We start from the raw sequence: 21,759 nt of genomic DNA on the forward strand, positions 1-21,759 counted from the left end.
ACCAGGGAGCTAGTGCACTTCTTTCATGTTTACTGGCCATTTTTTGCTTGGCCAGCACCAATTCCTCCTGTCTCAGAGAATACGGCCTCCGTTTTCCATGCAGGTACAGTCCATATTGTTCAGATGATGGTGAGCCATCTTCTGTTCCAGAGGACAGGTGTCTCTGACCTGACCAATCAGAGCAGAGGAGTTAGGACTGTTTCTCGTTACTGGAAGTGGCCAAAGCCAATGATCCAGGGACCATCTTGGAAAGAGGAAGGTCTTTGTGTTGTGAATGCTAAAAGCTGTTTGTGCCCATGTGGCTCCATGTGGGACCTTGAATTTTTGATCCTCCTGCCTCCAAGTCCTCTGTGCTGGGATTACAGATGTGCACCACTGTGATGTTTACTTGGTGCTTGCGACTGAATCTGAGGTTTTGAGCATGCTAAGCAAGCATGTTACCCACTGAACTACAGCCATTAAGTAGACTCTTAGATCAATTAGCTGTCAAATGCAAGTGCAGTCTTCATTTTTAGTGGGAGTGAGTAGTTGCTGTGGTCCTGCTGTATGGCTGCCACTGTGTTTGGTTCTGAGCATATGAAGACACTGAGCCATATATCCTCTCTTGTTGAGGCAGCCTGCCACAGAGTCCAAGTTCAAGTCTAGCTGCAGGCACCATTTTCATCTACTCCATCTCCTAATCTGCCTTCCTTTTCTCCTACTTTCTTGCTTAGGCTGGACCCTGCCAGAAGCTGGCTTTCATTAAGCATAGTAACAATCAAGTCACTCCATTACCTGGAGGCTGGGTGTTCTAATTCTGCAACCTCATTTGACTGTCACACTAACAGTGATACAGAGATTATTAATCTATTCTACAGATAAAACTGTAGCCAAGTGAGCTGAAGATTTCCCAATCACAAAGTAGTCCTTATCAAGTCTGGCTTGAACTCCTGTTACTCCCCTTGTACTGTAGTGCCCTTCCCCAGACCCTGGTATCCAGGACCATGATAAAGTGAAAGAACACTAGATCTGGAGGTTAAAGATAAAGATTGATAGTTCTGGACTAGTCACTATCTAGATGGCCCTAATCGAGTTCTTTTTCCATAAGCTTTAATTTCTCTATCTGTAAAATGGGACTGGTATCGCACCTACTTCATATGGTTGTGATCTACTTTAGAAAGTTCTGGTGATCCTGAGGCCCTAGACAACACATGGATTTGAAGCAGAACAGCAGACCAGCTCAATAGGCCCCAGATATTCTGCCCAGAGGAGCAAAAGACAAAGTTAGGAAAGTGCTGCTAGGTGTCCAGATGGACATGGCAAGGATCCACCCTGGACAGGGAGCAGGAAAAAACAACAAAAGAGGTCAGGAGAGCATTCTAGAGCCCAGCTTCTTGGTATATCCCAAGGCTCCCTCCTAACAGGTTCTGTTAAAAAAACAAAAACAAACAAAAAAACAGTGAATAATTATCAAAACTTACAGTCAGGGATGACCTGTGTTCTCATGGACATGTCCTTTATTCTTCATGATAACCTTAGGCAGGTGTCATTTATTTTTGTCCCCATTTCACAGATTAGGAAACCAAGGCATGGAAATTACAGGGGATCTTAACCACCTAACTACTTATTGATGGTACATAAAGGGGCTGTTATATGATACATATAGAGAACAGCATATAACTAAAGGCACTTAGGAATTTTAAGACCATGGGTAAATGTGAGGCAGTGTTAAAAAACAAGTAAATAACTCTAAATAACTCCATTAGGGGTCAGTGATGATTAAAGCCCTTTGATCTCACAGAGTATCTTGGAGATGTAGTTCTCCTGGGAGATCTTTAGGGACCTAAAGAATTTTGCAAAAATTCTAATAGGTGGCCCAGTCTCCATATCCCCCAGTACCTGCTTTCTGTGTGCACCTGAGTAATCAGTGATTGTTGGGCTTTTCTAGTAAGCTTAGATTTGGTGAACCTGAGGTTGGAGTGTGTTGGATGGCCAGAACTCTTACCCCCTGGAACACAGATACCTAAGCCAGAATTTCCTTGGAATTCTCCCACGCACATGGGCTGTCCTGCACTGAGAGGCAGATTAAAGATACTGAAGGCCCTACCCCAGCTGGGGGCAGGAACATACAACAGGGCTTTTCAGTACAGGCCCAGTGACCTGCAGTCCACAAGTAGGTCTTAGGAGACCTCACAAAGACCAGGAAGTCAGAGGAGTAGATGGGTGGGAGAGATGCTTGGGAAAGAAGCTGAGGAGGAAAAATGCTTATCTAGGCTGGGTAAGGAGGCAGGTGTGGAGAGCTGCTTATTTGTCAAGCTGCTTAACAAAGCAGTGAAAACCTGTTTTCACCCTGGCCTTCACCTTAAGACAGAGAAAAGAAGTTTCACCAAGTTCCTTAAAACTTGTTTGTGTGACCTTGGACCACATTTGTTATAGGGAATTAGTTTTAGAAAACAAGTTTGGCAGTTCCACGAACTTCTTTCTTGTATTGATATGACTTGTTTTTGCTTTGCCTATAAAAAAGGAATTGTGGAATAAACTCACGCTGCAGTCTCACTGACAGCCCTCTTGAGCTGATCTCATGTGTAGTGTGATTTTGCTTTATTTCAATCCTCACTACTCCCCACTCAGGAACTGTTCGACTCTGCCAGCGAGCTCCAGCAGGCAGGGACTAGGAGAAAGATGGGGGAGGGTGTCTGGCAAGTGTAGGTAAGAAACCCAAAGAGCAAGAACAGAAGGGAGCAGGATAGAAGGTTGTAGTGAAAGCAAAGGGCCCATAGTGGTTGCTGCCGGTGGGGTGGAGAAAACATGTTGTGTAAGAGAATATCTGTCAAGCACAAAAGTGGAGGTGGGCAGTCTGCCTCACAGCCCTCCCCCAGAAACTGCCAGAGTGCCTCACGGCTGTGCTGCAGATAGTGCAAAGGCACTTTAAAACCACAGGGCAGGCCTTTGGAGGCTCTCCACTGAGGACTTTAAGGTAATGGAGTGGGAAAGGAAGAGACAGAAGCCATAGGACCCAGGGCCAGGGGAATAAATGATTCTATGGGGAAGAGGCTGGATCTTGTTGAGGACTGGGCACTGATGCCCTGGGAGGGGCCTGCAGCAATGTCAAGAGCCACTGAAAGGAGAGATGCTAAGGTCTTCTCTAGGGCCGTTCTTTGTTGGGGATACATGAGATCCTGATGAAAAAAAAAAAAAGTCATCAAGAGAGACTGGGCACATTCAGCATTGTAGGAAGGGCAGAGGAATGGAGGGACACCTAATAGGGTGTGTGTAAGCTCTGGCTGGGCTGAAGATACACATGGGGCCCTGGGTGGACTGGTAAAAGCAGAATAGCGCCTATGTTATAGGGATAGAGATCTGGCAGGCTAGAGAGAGGACTCAGCACAGCACTCCCATGGGAGGAGAAGATGGGCTACTCACAGGAGTCAGCACAGGAGAGGCCCTTTCTAAGAACCAAGAGTAAATATACAGCATGGCTGATAGGAGCCCTTCCAACCCAGGCCCATACTGTTGGCTACAGAAATACATACCCATGCTGAAACTGACCAGAACCAGCTCTAGCACCAACTGAGAGAGATGGGAAGTCAGCATTGATAAGGATGTACCGCTAGATCCTTGCCTTCTGCTTTGCATGGGCAAGGAGAAGGGGCTTGTTTAGAGGCAACTTCCAGAGCAGTGGTTCTCAACCTGTGGGTTGTAACTGCCAAAAGACCATCAGAAAACAGATATTTATATAATTCAGAACAGTAGCAAAATCACAGTTGTGAAGTAGCAATGAAATAATTTTACGGTTGGGGGTCACTACAACATGAGGAACTGTATTAAAGAGTTGCAGTATTAGGAAGGTTGAGAACTACTGCTCCAGAGGGTACCTCAGTGGTGACCAGGAGTCATAGTGAGGGTACAATTCCTACCAGTGTCACTAATCTAAGACACTAGCACTGTACTCAGGGGACACGATGAGCTTCCTGATATGGATCTGCATCACCCTTCCACCTGTCAGCCTGTGGCCACTGGGTCCCCTCCTAGCATTGCCTCCTTTGTGCACTCTCAGGGAGTTCCACAATCAGGGATGCAGGGACCTAGACTTAGTGGAGAGAAAAGGGCAAGAACTTTCTCTCATGACACTTGATCCTCTTCCAGCACCCCATCCTGGTGCAGGAAGGGCAATCACACCAAGGAGAAAGGGGAACAGTCACCTTCCCTCCCCCACTCACCTCTCTTTCTAATCCTGTGCCCCGAATCCAATTAACAGGAGCAACCAGACTAAGGCCCAGGAGCAGCTGGGCCAGATATCCCCTAGCTCCCCACCTCCCCCAGTCTAACAGAGACAAGCTTCCCAGAATGAGCTGGAAGCCAATGGTAGTGGACCCTAGGGACCAATGTGTACCTTCATAGATGGTCATCTGCTGGTGTCACACAAGGTCAACAGATATCTGTGGCCTGTACCCTGATCCAAACCCTATGTATTAAATCAAGTGAACCTGCAGAGCAACAACACTGGGCTAGGCAGAATCCCTGCCCTCAAGTCTACCTAAGACAAGGGCTAAACAGGTGAGACACAGTCTGGCCTGGCAATGAAAGTCAGCCTATGGAAGGGAGCACTAAAGAGCATACAAGCATCTCAGTAAACTGCGGGGAGCTCTTCTGGCACCAACAGACTCAACTCATGCATGGCTCTCTAAAACATGCCATGAGAAAATCGAAGGAATTAGAGAATGACTCACATGTGTTCATGAAGCAAAAATTCTAGTGGTCTGGCTGCCAGGCTGTATGCAGGGGGATTTATAGAGTCAGAGGATTTAATTCCCGTTTCCAAATCCTTATTCCTTGTGCCTCACCTCTGTGTCTCACTGAGGCTGCCGCCCGGGCTATGAAGCAGACCCTGGGCACAAGGCAGGGGTGAGTGAGGCTCAACCACCTGAGCTAGTGGGGATCACCTTGTACAGGAGGCTGGGCCAGACCTGCAGGGACAGGCTGTACCAGGAAGTACGTAGCAAAGGCACTGCTCCAGAAGCAGTGTCTGGGGACACTAAAGTGGGGACAAGGAGAGGTGGGAGCACAATGACATAGTAATTTTCATGGGAGTGAGTGACTCCATGACCATGGTATATCTCATGAACACTGGCTAGCTGGCCCAAATTACCCCTTCCTGATCGAATCTATTAATGGGGGTGTGATTGTATCTGTCTCACACAGAGTACACAAGCATTGAGTTAGCACAGAGAACACCTTTAGAGCAATACTCTAGTATGTGCTCAATAAATGTTAGGTTTTATTAGCATTTATTTTCTCTGAGGTGGCAAATAGTCCACTATGTTCATATCAAATACAAAAGTATTCTCAGTGGTTTCTGTAAATCCCATTTCACCTTGCCTGTGGGAAAAAGGAAATGTAAATTATTTCAAATAGACATGTTCACAATTTAAAATACTGAGTTTATTATTTTTTTTTAATAAACATAGTAAAAACTGCCATACAAATGACTCTACATTACCAATGACAAGTGCTTCTATTGGCTCAAGTGCACACGTTTAACTCTCCAGAATGAAGACCTATGAATCCCCTGATGCCCTTTACATTCTGAGGTTATGTAATATTAAGAAGGAAAATACTAAACAAAAATCAATTTTGCACAAATAAGTATGACCAAGAAGCTTAAATCATCACTGGAACTTCTGGTACTTCAGAAACAATCCCAGGAAGCCACTCAGGGGCACCTGTAGTAGCTAGATTCACAGTAGTCCTTGGGTGTGCCTTTTCCTTTGTTCTTCACATTTCTTTCACCAAACCTCATGAAAATAACTGAAGCAAACTTTTTTTTTCAGGCAGTTGCCTCATTTTTATGCACATTCCTTTTCTTTTTCTTAATTCAGAGTTTCTAAAAACCTTGGCATAGGACCTATGACCTTCAAAAGGCCGGGTGGATATCTTTAGTCCTCTGGACAGTTCAGAAGTCTTCAAGCCACCCACTTACCTCCCTCCAGAAAGTCTTCAAGTCATCCCCTTAGCTCCCTCCTCCAGACTGGATGCTCTGTGGTGGGGAGAGAAGCTTCTGCCCTCTGGGAGAGTGAGCTGGCATGGGGAAGGACTGCCCTCTCCTGTCCTCAAACCTCTACTGCATTCAGAGAAATGCCTTTTATACTAGCATGTGTCAAAACAGCAACAAATGACTACGAGGAATTGAAACAGTGTGAAAACCCCTTAGGAAGGGAGCCTTGGAGAAAGATGTGCTTGGCCCCACGTGTTGGGCTGCCTACTTCCACTGCTGCTGAGCAGAGGCTTGGTGGCACCACCACACGACATCTTCCATGGTTTGCCACCCAGTCCTGTACCCTGTGACAATATGAGGAATGGCACTGACCAACAGGAGCCAGATGCTGGGACCAAACAGGAACTGCACTTGGGTTAGCACTAATTCCCACCCCCACCCCTGTGGGTTCAACAGAGGCTGGAATCCCTATGTGAAATATCTTTATCTATTACCTTTCAAAACATTTTGATCTCCAAACTGAGTCAGAGGAATGAACACACCATTTCAGTAGCAAAATTATACATTCTGAAAATGTACCATTATAATCCTCTTGTGCTCCTCAGGCACTAATAAATATAACACACCCTTTTATAACTTCCAGAACCATTGCCAAGACAGAGTACAGTGTGAGGATGACCTCACTGGCATTTCTCTTCAGTGGGCAACTGAGGACAAAGATTCCCCTTGGGCTGACACGGGGTGGTGCTGTCCCTCCTGCAGTGATCTGAGGGCCCTGCCTGGACAGCTCTCATGCAGCGGCCTCTAGGAACTCTGAAGTGAACACAGCTTCTGCATAGTCTTCACACACATCCTGCAGTTCCGCGGCCACGGCCCCCAACGCTTCATCTACCAGCTCATCTGAAAAGCTGGAAGACAAAGGACACAGCTGAAGGCGTGGGCAGCCAAACATGGAGCTGTTCAGTATTCATGAAAACCTAGTGAATCAACTCAGAAATTGTGCAAAGATCCAGAAGCCCAGAAGAGCCAAGATCATTCTGGAGAAGAAAAAGGTGAGGGGTCTGGCGCTCCCAGAATTAAGATGGTAGTACCTAGATCCCCATACCCTGCAAGAACACCAAAACAGACAAAAATGGATCTCGAGATGGCTAACAATAGAGGTAACTGGAAATAAATGACCCAATCCCCGCTCAGAGAAGGTGCATGCTTTCTCTGTGGGAAAGGGCAGGGTTCTCCAAATCCCAGATGCCTGTACATACACACATGTACACACAACAAAGAGCCATTTTCATTTGAACTGTTGGGACAGTACGCTGCAGAGCTGGTATCTCTCAAGAACTTCAGTGTGTCCTAGAAAAGACACCACGTAGACAGCTGTGGTAACTGCTAAAACCCATCATCTAATCTTACCTACAGACTTTATTCAAACCTTGCCAACCATCCAAATAAGGCCCTTAAAACTTTTTATAGTCCAGGATCCAGTCCAAGCTATTTAGCTGCCATGCCTCTTTAGACTACTTTCATTTGAAATACATTCCTCAGTCTCTTTCATGACCATAACATTTCTTGAAGAGTAAAGCTTCCCCCTGCCACACTGTCCCCATATCTAGGGTTGTCCAGTATTCCCTTACAATCACCATCAGCTACATATTTCTAGAACAGATGCCTAAAGAGGGATACTGCTTCCCCACAGATGCTTGTCCCTTTAATGATGACTACTGACTTTAGCCACTCAGTTGTGATGATGTCTGCCAGGCTTCTTCCTTATAAATCACTATTTCCCCTGTATAACTAATACATAAATCATATGGAAATATTTTCAGACTTAGTTGGGGTTTGTAGGGCTTCTTATGTCTTCGTGGCCTTTGTTAATTTGGAGATGATAACCACTGTCTCTCTGGTTATTGTTTCAGACTCATTTTCTTACTCTCCCCTCCTTCTAAGTCCATAACCTCACTATATAGACCACACTACTTGGTCTTCTGTTTCTAATCACCTCATCTTTACTTTTTAATCTTTAAGTTTGCCTTTCTGCAACACATATACACACAGATCCATATTCCAAGCTTCCAAATTTCTCTTCTGCTGTTATCTAATTTGCTACTGAGCCTATCCAATACATTCCTCATTTCAGAAAGCATATATAAAATATTAGCCTCAGATATATGTTTATATTTTGATTAGCTCCCAGTCCTCAGGCAAAATGCTAAGTTGAGTCTTTTACTTCTATGTACACACCAGGCAGCTATTTGAGTCTGTAAACAGCTTCACTATTTGGAGCTGCTGTGGATGTGCTGTTATTGTTGTCTCTCTCTTCCTATTTTCACTGTAAAGTAGACACTGTTTAAGTCTCCCCTGGTGACATGATTTTCCTCCAGAGAAAATATGTTTCTTTACACACAGAGTCTGGGGAACATCAGCATCCAGAGTCACCTCAGCAACTGAGAAGATGTGGCAGTAAGTGGAATTCCTAAAAAGATCCATTTATATCAGGTCACCTGAACTTACAGAGAATGCAAACTTTCAGGGTTTCAATTGGAAGTAACACAAGACCTGGTGATGTAGCTTAGTAGTAGAGTAGTGGTCTAGAATATACAAGGTCCTGGGTTCAATACCAGCACCATAAACAACAAAGTGAAGAAACTTCACCAACCTTAGCTTGGTACTTTTGGTTCCAACCTGTGTCTTCTGACCTGAGGAGGTTGTGGCAGTGTTGTCCTCCAGAGTGAACTATTCAGCACCACACTGTGGGCTGAGCTGTCTTCTCCCGGGCCCTGCCCTAGTTACTCTTCATTACCTAGTTTAGTATCTTGATGCCTTTAAGTGTACACATTTTATTTTTAATCTAGCTTTTCTATTAACAGTTACCCTCAGGGATGAAGCAGTCCAAATCACTATGTGTGTCATTTCTGGAAGCAGAAGTGACCACTTTGTGTTTGCTTCTCTCTTTATTCCCACCGCTGCTTCTCCACCAAACTGAGGGAAACACACAGGCACTTCTCATTCACTGAGCACAGCATGCAGCATAATGTAGGGTTTCCTTTCAGTAATGTGTTCCTTAAGCAACACCCCTCCTGATGCCCCCTGTCTTCCTTTCCCAGTCTGGACTGGCTGTTTCCTATGCTCACTGGCAATTTCTCTGTAACTGGTTTTAGGATTTTTCTGGGTGTCCTGTGTTGGAATCTAGGTGTCCTGAAGTCGTAAGTCATCTTCTTTCTTAGTGCACATCTTGCCCTGGGCAACACATGGCCTCCAATAATTTAAGGAGAAACAGCTCAGGATATCAAAAGCTCATAAATATATATAAAACAAGAATGAAAATAAGAGGCACATTTTAGGAAAAAAATAAGAAATCTACTATTTAGCTCAATGAAAAGAAACACTTTGCAATTGTAATAAAGTGGTACTCCGGGGAGGTACCTGGAGGTAGAGGAGGTGAGTAAGAACTGTGCAGTCAGAAGCTTGCTGGCTAGTGCAAGGCCAGTGTGTCTCAGTCATGAGGGTTCCTAATGTCTATTTTCCTGCCCAGCAAAACTTGTGCTTTCTGATGGAGTACATTCCTCACCAACAGCATCAAGAAATCAGCCCCAACTTGAGTATTTGTATTCATACATTGAAGCCCTAACTCCCAATGTGATGGCCTGAGCCTGGAAGGAAATGAAATTCAAATGAGGTCACAAGAGTGGAGTCCTCATGATGGGAATAGTGTCCCAAAAGGAAGAGACAGAGGACCTCTGTCACTAGAGGACAGAGCAAGAAGGCAGCTGTCAGCCAGCCAGGAAGGGAACACTCACCAAACACTCCATTCTTAGATAACTCCCAGCCTCCAGACTGTGAAAAAGACATTCTTGTGTTTCAAGTCTCTCAGGCTACAGTGTTTTATGGCACCCTGAGCTCAGCCTGACAGTCTGCCTGACAGAAAGACACCCAAGGGCACTCTACTCCTCCCAGTGGCAGAGCCCAAGAAGTTTTCATGGGCCCCTGCTTCTGAAGAGCAGTTCACAGGGGAGGTTGCCCATGAGCAGCAACTGGAACCCCAGAACCACAAAACAAAGAATGAGTCCTTGGTCAGTCCTTTCTCCAGCTCCTCTCCAAGCTTAAAATTTGGTCCTTGGCCTATAAACAAAGACACAGAAATTTTACTGACCTTTCAGCTATTAGCCATGGGTTGAAGGAGCCTATAGCCTCATGAGATATGAGCCGCAGAAAACGCTCAAATCGACTACAGTAATCACCAATGCTGTGCCGCATCCGTGGTGAGACAAAGAGGAGAGTTCGGCCTTCCTTCTGATGCAGATCTTCTCCAATGGAGGGAAAGGAGGACTCCCTTTTCTCTGATCCCTCCGCTGTTCCCACACTTTCTTCCAGTGAGCTGAGAACACAGAAGAATGAAGGCATTCAAGTTAAGAAAGGGCAAGCTGTTCCTATACTACAATAGCTGTCTTCCTCATACTGAAGGAAACTCAGCACCCTGCCACCATTGGCTACTCCCCCCCCCTTTTTTTTTACCATAATAATCCCCCACTCTACAAGCATTCCTGCTCCACAGATGAAATAAAAGTCAAACTAACTGTTAGCACAACTTGTATATGCAGACTGAAAGCCAGCTAAATGCTGCCAAGTGTCCTGGAGGCTTCCTTACAATGCAAGTGTTCAATGCCCACCACAGAACCATTGTTTTACCGGCCCATCACAGAGTTTGCAAGACCTGGTTCAAAACAACCTCTGTCATATGGGAACTAAAGGGATGCAGAATTTAGTGTCACTGCCACTTACTTGGCATTGCAGGGCCTTTCTAACAAGATGTTCACATCTGGGTCCTTGGGAGCTGCTGTCTTGGTGATCTTGATTGGATGGGGAGCCAAAGGCCTTTCACTTACTGCTGGGATATTCTGGTCTAGAAAGGACAAGGATAAAATGACTGCTGTCAAGAAAGAGTGTGTCCTTCTTAAGAGTGTGGTAGTAGCTAATGAGCTATGAGGAAGTCTCAGCTATCTTTCTTACACACTAAGAGACAGGCAGTGGTGCAGAGGGGCTTCAAACACAAAGGTGAATTTTAAAGTTACAGAGAAACAAAAGTCTGCAGTCAGAAAGGAGCACTACTCCCCAGCTCTACAGGAGACTCTTTGCCCAGTTTGTGCAAAGCTTTAGGAGACACCATTTTACTGGGACCCAGCTGCCAGTCAAGGAGTCTGAAGTCATGGAGTTTGTTTTTTAACCTTTAAATGCTCTGATTACTCTTTGAAGAAGGAGAAAGCCACTCAGACTTGAACACGTAATTAGCTCATCTAACTGGTCTTTGGACATTGCTGCAAAAAATCTGCATGAGAGTCAAAACAGTAATTTATTAACTACAACTTGCAAGCCTGAGAGCTCTCCTGAGTTTCAGTTGATTTCTAGTTTTAAAAGTGTTTCAAGTGGGAGAAAAAGACCTGTCACTCAGGTAAAATTCCAGCAAGATACTTTTTCTGATGTGTACGCATGTTTGTGATCACACACTGTCAGGAACAAACAATGACAAGGTCAGCCTTTGTAAAACAAATGTTACCACTACTGAGCACAACCAATTTTCAGTTATTCTCAGAGTTGAAAGAAATGGATTAGACACCACACAACTGTAAGGACACTTTAAGTTTGGTTCTGTAATGTACCTAAGCCAACAAGCATGACGCCTGGATTCCTACAGTGCCCTCATGATGCTGGAATTACAAGTGTCCAACAGTCACTTCAGTTCTTAGTGTTCTAAAGAGCTCCTCTTTAAAAAAAAAAAAAAAAATTATGTGTATGTCTATGTCTATGTGTGGGTTTAAGCACTGGAGTGTAGGTGCCTGTAAATACCAGAAGAGGGCACTGGATGCCATAGAACTGCATTTATAAGCAGTTTAGAGCTGCCTGAGCCTGAGCCTGAGTGCTAGGAATCAAATTCCAGTCATTTTCAAGAGTAATATGGCTAAGCAATCTCCCCAGACCCTAAAAAACTCCTCTTAAATGTTAATGTAGCCTCTACACAGAGACTTATACAGCAACTAATAATTAAAGGTTAAATTAAATAATAATTAATGTTTATTATTAATTATTATAAAAATAATAATTAAATTAAATAATAATTAAAGGTTCTCCTCTTGAAAGGAAGACACTAAGTCTCTCCTAAAACTGTCTTTCACAGTATGTAAGCTAACTTTTTGTGGCCCATAGCCAAACCATCAGTTAAACACATTCCTGTGTCTCCAACTTAAAAAAAAATAAAAAATGTTAAAATGCCAACTGTTTGACTACACAGTCATTAGGAGGGTCCCTGTTGCACCTTCAGTAGGCACGATGGGAGCATGACTGAGTGACAAACGTTCTAGGCCTCAGGGGACCTGGGCTTAGTTAGGAAAGTTAAGGCACCTTGACAAACAACTGTAGCCAGCTAAAACGGGCTGTGGGAGTTTACAAGCAAGAACTGGGTAAAGGGAGAGAGTTCTAAAATTAAGGCTGGGTATCTCTAATTGCTTGGGACCAGAAGTGTTTCAGACGCAGGAGTGGTTTAGATTCTGAGACGTGTATAAGCTTCATTGATTGAGCATCTCAAATTGGAAAGTCCAATACTTTAAGGCTCTGGAAGCACACTGAATCTCAGCATTTTTGTTTATGGCTGCTTGGCCTGTATAAGAAAAAGTACTGCACAGGTAGGATCACATAAGCCAGGCCCAGAAGAGCAGTTCCATTACCAGCCCATGAGGGAGAGGTCAGGGTTTGTCAGTAACAAGTAATGAGAACAACTAAATGCAAACCTAAAAAGAGCACATGAGTGTTCTGTTAGATTTTTCTGTCAAAATTTAACACAGAGAATACTTTTTCTAAAACAATGACCCAAATCTGTATCCTGAAATAACTCCATGTGATATAAGCTGGCATCAAACACCTACCTGCAGCTTCCTTCACATCTCTAGGTAAGTGTAATATGCACTGAATTTAAGTTCCATTGGGATAATCCTCACCCACATCTACTCCTTTGGAAGTAGGAAGACAAACATGAGTCAAACAGATTCGATTAACGCTTCCCAGCAAACTGTGGCAGCAGCCTAGCAACTGCAGCCACAATGTAAATGTTTGAGTTTTGAAAAATGAAAAAGAAAACCAAGTCTCTTTCGCCAAATGGAACTAGAAGAAGTAAATATCTACCAGCTTCTTCCTCAAACCACGAACAACTATCTAAGATGGACTATAAGGTTAAACATTAAAGTGAAAACAAACAAACACACAAACCATACAGCTTCTAGAAGAAAACAGCATCCTTTCACCTCAGTGGCAGGCAAAGGTTCCTTGAGCCACAAAAAAGAAATCGTATACAAAGGTGATTGAGGTTTTTATCAGAATTAAAACATTAACGTCATTGAAGAGGAAGTAGTTAAGCCACACACAGGAAACAAATATCTGTAAAAATCCACTTGAGTGTTGGCTGCCAGCAACTGCTGGTGGAGTGGAAGGGGGGGGGGTGCTTAAACACTGATGCATACAGAAGGTTGTTTTGGTGTCGAGAGAGTGTGAAAATAAATGTTCTGAAACTGAGAGGGTAACAATGAACACTGGTCAGACAACCATGCGAATGTAGCACACAAAAAGGCAGTGCTGGAAAGACAGCTCGGAGTTACACTGTGTGAACATGCAAGGCACAAGGTTCAAGCCTCAGCACTGTAACATACAAAATACAGAAAAACCCAAACCAACACAAAACTTATATTTGACAAGAACTTATGCCTAGAACACACAATCCATATAATTAAAAATAAAAGATAACTCAATTAAAAAGCAGACAAAATTTTGGACTTCTCATAAAGAATTATACAGCATTGGCTGTAGCTGGATTTTGCTACTATCTCAGTTCTTCTTTTTGCCACCCTTTATTCCCACCCCCTTGTTTTCAACCCCCATTGTTAGATAGGAGAGAAAGAGGGATAGAGGAGAGAGAGAGAAAGATAGAGATCCCTGAATCTAATTTCTTTCTTGTTGTTTCTTTGAACATGACTACTAACAAACTACAACCAATACTCCTGAATGACCAACAGCCATCAACCCCACCTATCGGGGGAGCTCTAGCATTTATATACCCTCTGAAAAGTTCCCAGAATTCCAAATGCCACACAATCACAGAAACTATCTGCAGCTGGCAAAACCATGCCTCTGGCTAGAGTATGAGGAAAATCATAGCCAGCTCATGCTGACAGTCCAAAGCAGGCCCACATCCCTACACCTGAGATTAAAACAAAAGCACATTTTTATAATATTGTTGTGCTCTTAAAGAAACCAAAATTGCAAAACTGTCACTATATTTCCCTCTTCTTTTTAAAGACATAATTACACTGGGGGAAATTATAAACAGAGACATTCATGATGAATTAAATGCTTTTTGGGATAGTGGCCAAGGTTTTCAGGAGACCTCTCCTTCCAATCTTTATCAGTTTTGATGGTATCCACAGCTTTTCATTTTCTGTGGAAATATAAACAAATCCATGTTCCCAATGCAAAACTTTCGCTGGCTTCTATTCTGATGTTAACAACTGGCTACTGATCACTTGCAAAAGTTCAAAGTATTTCTCACCAAGAAAGAGAAATTGAAGGCTGGATTGATGGCTCAGTGGTTAAGAGTACCATAACTGAACATGAGTTCAGTTCCCAGCATATTTGGCAATTCCAAAAACTTGAAGATATAGCACTAGGGGGAAATCCAATATCTTTGCGTGCCTCCACCTTCCCACCCCAAAGGCACATACACATAACTAAAAGTAACAAGAAAGCTTAAAAAAATATTTGAAGAAAATGAAACGGAAACACCATGAGATGACCAATACCCCTGCCAGACTCATTACAAGTATACACAGTATAAGACTGATGCTTTCAGAGGAAGCAAGTGAAACTCAACGGAGAAGGGAGCTGACAGGGCTTAGCCTCCTTGGCAACAGTCTGGCAGGCTTTTATAATTTGTAAACTTAGCACATGACCTAGTCTACTTCTTAGGTATTTGTCCAAGAATAATAAAAACTGATAGCCCATACAAAGATTATAAATTAATGTTTACAGTGGATTTGAGACAGGGTCTGTATGTAAGCAAGGCTAACCTGGCATTCATATGGTACCCAGGATAGAACTCTTGATCCTCCTGCCTCAGCTTCAGATCACCACGCTTTCTTTTAGATTCATAATAAACTTTTACTTTGCTCTATGTAAGTGTTTGCCTGTACATATGTGTGTACACTGTGTGCCTGCTGCGTCAGTGGCCAGAAGAGAGATTCAGATCCCCAGGAACTGAAGTTACAGTCAACTGTCACTCATGTGGGTGTTGGGAACTCCAAGGTACTCTGCAAAAGCAACAAATGCAGTTACCCACCACTCGAGCACCTAAGATTTCTTTCTTTTCTTTCTTTCTTTCTTTCTTTCTTTTCTTTCTTTCTTTCTTTCTTTCTTTCCTTTCTTTCCCTTCCTTCCTCCCTCCCTCCCTCCCTCCCTCCCTCCCTCCCTCCCATCCTTCCTTCCTTCCTTCCTTCCTTCAAGAGATCTTGACTCAGATTTATTTGTAAAAGCAGCATAGGACACTGGTCATCTGTAAATAGTGTGTAGGTGGGTGTGTCACACCAGTCCCTCTGTCTTTCCACTAGCAGAAGCCTTTCCTATGGGGCTTGGGCCTGGGCACCTTTGGAAGCCTGAACTAGGGCTGAAGCCCAGGCCTTAGCTGGAGCTGTGGCCCCTGCCTTGGTTTGAACTTTGGGCTTTGGTTGGCAGAACCTACAATTCTTGGCCATGTAGCTTCGAATCCTCTTCCCAACCTTGAATTGAGCGATAAAAGCCAGATGGCTGAGTTTGCGGCTGGGGCCCTTTGGCATCTCGGGCTTAACAGCTGCAGCCTTCACAAGGCCTTGATGGCCTCTGCTCGCACACTCATTGCCTTTGCATTGTTTGCCTTCATCTTCTTCGGGCCTTTTTTGTTGTGCTTCTTGGCAAAGTACATGTTCCTCAGGAACTTGGGGTCCACCACTTTAGGAGATTCCTATCTTTGTTAATGGGGTTTCTTGATGCCATTTCTGTGCCATTTGTTGGACTGGTTGTGTGTGGTGTGGTCTTGGACTTGGCCATGTCTGCACGGTAACCCGTGGCTCCCACAGCATATGGGCCTGGAAGAGCCTAAGATTTATTAATAGTCCCAAACTAGAAGAAACCAACCAAAGATCCACTGGCAAACATGCAAATTAGATGTGGTATGTACATTTCAAGGAGTACTACTCAGGAAGAAATAGGGAGGGATAGAGAAAAGGGCTAACTAGTAGGGTAAATGGACCCTGAGATGTTTCCAACCAATAGCTGGATTCTGTGTTACCTCTATTGCAGAAGGGACTTTAAGGTCTTGAGATGGGTAGGGACAGTAATCTGTGTATGTGACTATGGGCATCTTCACTATAGGCAAACAAATAAAGGCCTGACTACAGAAGGAAAAGTGGATGACCATGGAAACAGACACTGAATAACAAGGCATATGTGGGGAATGGAGGCATCCTTAGGAACTGGAAGAACTGAAAAGAACAAATCCTCATCAGGACCCTCCAAAAGGAAGCTCCTCTAGCACCTCAACTTCTTTTTGAGACTTATTTTCAGCCTTCTGACCTCTCAAACTCTAAGAGAATAAATCTGTGTTCTAATTCAGTAATTTGTGAGTGAGGAAATAAGCAACAATACACTATAAAATGCTATGTTGACCAAAAGAGTCTACACAAGAACACTTCTGCCAGCAAGAGGCCATACTTGCTTAAATCTCTACATTAATCAACACACACTAAGCACAATGTTACCTAAAGTACGGCACTGACTGGGAAGGACATGGGGAACTTTCTGCAGCGATAGTGTGCACTACATCTACACAGAAGTTTGGGTAAGAAAAAAATCCGTTTGTCAAAACTCCTCAAATGACACATAAGATCTGTGCATTATATGTAATTTTTTTCAAGTCAATAAATTTGTGTGTGCGTATGGGTGCATGAGTGTGTGTGAGTGTGAGTGATGCAGATGTAAGAATGTAGGCACTGGCCCAGCATGGAACATGAGTGGAGGTCAGGAAAACCTTAGATGTCAGTGAGGACTTTCCCCTTTGTCTGAGACAGGCTCTCTCTCGTTGCATAGCTGGCCCAGGAACTTCTGTCAATTCTCTTGCTTCAGCCTCTCACTAAGCTATCGCCCTATCCCTTATATGTAAATTTACCCCAGAAAACAAAGTCATAAATAAATATGAAACTGAAGCTGACGCTGCACATTTGGAGTAAAATCTAACAATTTACTTTGAAATGCATAGATAAGATTATCAGAAATGCAAAGCTGAGATGCACTGAGGACAGAGGGGTAAACAGCGACATGGTAACCTCACAGGACAAGGTGGAGATTTTGGTCATCCTTGGACAACTTTTCTCAACCTGTCGGTATGTTTGAAAACTTCCAGAGTAAAATATTGAAGGTGGGGTTAGGGAGAAACACCTACCATTTCTTTCTTCATGCATCCGTAAGTGAGGGTCAGCGTATACAATTTTATTATATCTTTGGCGAACTGTCTCCTGGTATTTCTTTAAAAAAGAAAGTTTAATTTATGAGAAAACGTAAGTTTCATTATAAACCAGAAGTAGTAAGTTTGGAAACGTTCAGCAGACAGACACTGATGAGAACAGGTGTCTGTGGGGACAGAAAGCGAGCAGCTAATGACAGAAGCCTTGACTCAGCATGACTAGCATGGCTGCAACCTCAGCCAGCCTGTCTCCTAGAGCTTGCTGTGAGGACACATCATTCCCCTGTCCATCTATGGACTACCTGTATTTTACACCTCATTATTGTTTTGTCTCTAAACAGACAGATGCTATCTATTTCTACTTCTTAGGATAGCTTAGATCTAGACAGTTACCCCAATAGAGGGAAAGCAGTTAAAAGAATAGGACAGAGCATCTTTAAACTTTTAAAAATAACCAAAAATTGTCTTCTTTATAATTTCCTATTTAGCAATGAGAAGGAAATGAGCTAATCATGGTAAGTTAATTGTGAACAGTTCCTGCTCTTGAACAATCCAGTAGGATGGCTCATGTCTGAGGTCTACAAGTTTATAAGAAAAAGGAGTCATTCTGAAGGTAGTAGTTTAGAAATTAAAGGTGAGGACATCTGTGATCTGTCAGGCAACTGAATGGTGCCTATAAACAATAGATGCAAAAGTCAATGGTCCAAACTGTGGGACCAAGTCTGGGTCTCCATGCTTTTGAAATTACAAGTCACTGTTAATGAAGTGATTACAGTACAGGCCACTTACTGAGTTATGTGTAAGATGGTGTTGTAAATACCATCTTTTATTCTCAAATACCCTGTGTATTAGACAAGGCAAGTGACTGACCCAAGGTCTTACACTTAGTTGGCAACAGAGCTTGGATTTAAAAGCAGGATCTGTGGCTCTGCCACACTGAGTGTCGGCAGTGTGATCAGGAGCAAAGGTGTAGCCCCACTGGCAAAACAGACCAGCAGCCCAAGACCTTACTTCCATTTCCTCCATCCGGAGCATCATGGTCTCTAGATCTGGGCTGTCCTTGCTGTCCCCCATTGTGGCTGAAGTTTTTGACCCTAAGATCTTATCATGAGTCATAGCCCAGAGCTCATGAGCAGTATCTTCCAAACAGTCATCCAGCTGACAAATACTTCTGGATTCAGAAATGACACCTGAAGCCTATAAAATGAAGGAAGAAATGGTGGAAAGGTGATATAAAGAAAACTGAAAAAAAAAACTAAGGATTATTGTTGATCATTATAACTCCAAAGCATAGTGATCTCTCTCTCTCCTCCTCCTCTTTCTGGTTTTTTAAAGACAGGGTAGCCCTGTCTGTCAGTGTAGCCCTGGCTGTCCTAGAACTCACTCTGTAGACCAGGCTGGCCTGGAACTCAGAGATCCCCCTGTCTCATTAACATGTTCAGTAGGGCATATCTTCCTACCTATACTGTGGCACTAAGAAGCTTGTCCAGTGCTTAGCACAAGGACATTCAGTAAAAAACAACTACTGTGGCAACTGAAAATAACCTTTCCACTTTACAGAAGTATAAGGAAGTAAATGAATGCTAAAGAAATAAAAATCTAAAGAAACAAATTAAAGAAAAAATAAAGAAGAAAAGTTAAAGTCCTGGACTCCCCTTTTCTGAGGAGTAGGGGAGAGGGGAGAGGGAGAAAAGGGTGGGAGGATTAGGATTAGGATTAGATTAGGAGAGGAGGGAGGGGGCTACAGTTGGGATATAAAGAATTTTTAAAACTTTAAAAAATATATTTAATTATTTAATTTTTGTACCAATTGAACATTTTATTAAATAAAAATATTTTATAAAGTTAAAAAATATAAAAGTTAAAGAAATAAAAATCAGTTGAGATTACAAAAATAACCTAGAGACAGTATACCAACAGGACAGGTCTAATTAATTAAGAAATGTGCCTGTTAGCATGAGTAATGTTTTGCACTTATACAGGCTAGAGTACAGCTGGCTGGAGTACAGCTGGCCGTAGTGGGGCATGCCATAATTTCCATCTTAAAGACTTTTTTTTTCTCTTGTTTTGGTTTTTTAAAACAGGGTTTCTCTGTGTAGCCCTGGCTATCCTAGAACTCGCTAAACCAGGCTGCCCTCAAACTGAGAGATCTTCCTGGCCTCTGCCTCTGCCTCTGCCTCCCAGGTGCTGGGATTAAAGGTGTGCACCACTACCATTTGGTGAAAGACAGTTTTTTTCTATGAATCTGTGTTTACAGTTCTCAGCTCTGTCCTAAGATAACATATTATTTTTTAAAATCCTAATTCAGTAAGACAATATCCACAGTGAATTTGTTTGCTTACTTTTATTTTTTCCACTTAATTAAAAAATTAATTAAAATATAATTACAAAACTTTCCCCCTTCCCTTTCCTCTATCCAATCATTTCCATGTCCCTCCTCTTATTCTCAAACTGCTAGCCTCTACTTTATTATTGTTTCTCTCTCTCTCTCTCACACACACACACACACACACACACACACACACACACACAAATACAACCTGCTGAGATCACTTAGTGTTGCTTTTGTGTACATTTCCAGGGTTGACCACTTTGGTTTGGATAATTAGGGGTTTCATCTCTGGGAAAAACTGATTCTCACTCTCTGAGTCATTAGTTGCCTGTTTAGTTTTTGTTTGGTTGGGGTTTTTTTGTTTTTGTTTTGTTTTGTTTTTTTGAGACATTTCTCTGCGCAGCCTTGACTGTCCTGGAACATACTCTCACTCTGTAGACCAGGCTGGCCTAAAACTCACAAAGACCTCCCCAGTGTTGGGAATGAAAGTATGATCCACCACCACCTAACTCTGTTGGGTTATTTTTTAACACTGAATATTGATGTACAACCTAGAAAACTTCTTGCAATGAGAATGTTTCTAACAGCCCAGAATTCTACAGAGATGGGTTTTCTCTTTCAAACAATTGTATTAAAGATGATTTAATGTCTACAAAGTAATTTGTGTATAAAAAGCCTGTTATAATATTATATATATATATATGTTTTACCATTAGTATTAGTAATTCATTTTGTTTTCCTTTCATATTGAAATGCCTTATGGAGCTGCTTTCCTAGGTTAAATGCTAGCCCATCACTTCACTGGGAGTCTAAAAGGGATTTTTAGTGGTCACTCTGTACCAAAAATACACCAAGTCACCATATACTCAAGACTGTAATGACCACTGAAGGCTTAGTTTCAGTCTTAGCAGCCTGACTTCACATGGGACTCCAACACAAAAGAGGAGCTCAGAAGAATTACAACAACGAAGCTACAGCTAAAATCCTGCTTAACAGTAACAGTTAAATTAGTTGAATAGTTCTTGATCTACAGTCTTGTCGCTCCCAAGGAAACTTCACTCCTGCTTCCTCCTAACTCCTTTATATTTGCCTGTTACTTGCTTTGAGCAAGCACCTTCTTTCAACCTTTAGAAAACTAAAGGAATACAACTTGGACCTTCTACTCAGAAGTCCCTAAGGCCAGTGAGATAGGGACAGGGACAGGAACAGTCCCCTAAACATTAAAAGCAAATCCTCCAGAGGAAGATCAGCCTGGACAAGAAGAAAAGAGATTTTGATTTTTCTCAAATGCTTTCAATTCTATCTTGGACCTTCTTTCTTTCTGCTAGGCCAGGCATGGTCATGTACTGAGTACTCAAAACTTGCTTGCCTACCAAAAACATTAGGCCTTAAGAAGAAAGGAAATTAAGCTAGTTATGATCCAAAGTAGGCTGGATGGAAGGAAATGAGGGCGGCTATTCTTCTACCATAGGCCATCAACAGTCAGGGCCACAGTTTATCTACACTCTGTGATGCGGGAAGAGATACAAGTGCACCAATAAGCTCCTGTGGCTCTAGAGATGCTGTGAGCTGTTTGCAAGGCTGATCCAGACACATAAGAAAAATAATGTTCATTCTCTTTGAATAGGATACTGTAGTTTGCAAAATAATCAGCATACCATTTTCCTTTGACTGGAGACATTACCATGCAATAACAGCAGAATACCAACAACACATACCTGCTCTGCAGGCTGGGCTGCCACCTCTGCTGCTGTATTACATGACGGACGATCTTTCAAATGACTATTGACTTCCACAGAAGAGTTAACTCTCTATTAAAATGGACACATACATTCATAGATTATAAAAATTCAAATTCATATTAAAACAAATGATTCATGTTGAGAATAACTTGTATGGAACTATTCATCAGCTCTAGGTGCGCTAGGC

General features: G+C 42.8%; 1 protein-coding gene across 4 annotated transcripts in view; it reads right to left on the reverse strand.

Annotated features, from left to right (window-relative positions):
- Positions 1-5,399: 5,399 nt before the first annotated feature.
- Positions 5,400-21,759, reverse strand: part of Kiaa0753 (KIAA0753 ortholog) — a 51,889-nt gene continuing 35,529 nt past the window's right edge. For all 4 annotated transcript variants that reach the window (XM_055613111.1, XM_055613110.1, XM_055613109.1 and 1 more), the window contains 6 exons: positions 21,549-21,641; positions 18,510-18,695; positions 17,478-17,559; positions 10,751-10,871; positions 10,122-10,346; positions 5,400-6,882 (listed from right to left, as the gene is read on the reverse strand). In XM_055613111.1, coding sequence (XP_055469086.1) covers positions 6,765-6,882; positions 10,122-10,346; positions 10,751-10,871; positions 17,478-17,559; positions 18,510-18,695; positions 21,549-21,641 — 825 coding nt within the window. In that variant the 3' untranslated portion in view covers positions 5,400-6,764. The remainder of the gene's footprint in view (positions 6,883-10,121; positions 10,347-10,750; positions 10,872-17,477; positions 17,560-18,509; positions 18,696-21,548; positions 21,642-21,759) is intronic.

The sequence above is a fragment of the Psammomys obesus genome, unplaced genomic scaffold (assembly GCF_907164565.1).
Source record: "Psammomys obesus unplaced genomic scaffold, mPsaObe1.curated_primary_1811, whole genome shotgun sequence".
In the NCBI taxonomy this organism is placed as follows: domain Eukaryota; kingdom Metazoa; phylum Chordata; class Mammalia; order Rodentia; family Muridae; genus Psammomys; species Psammomys obesus.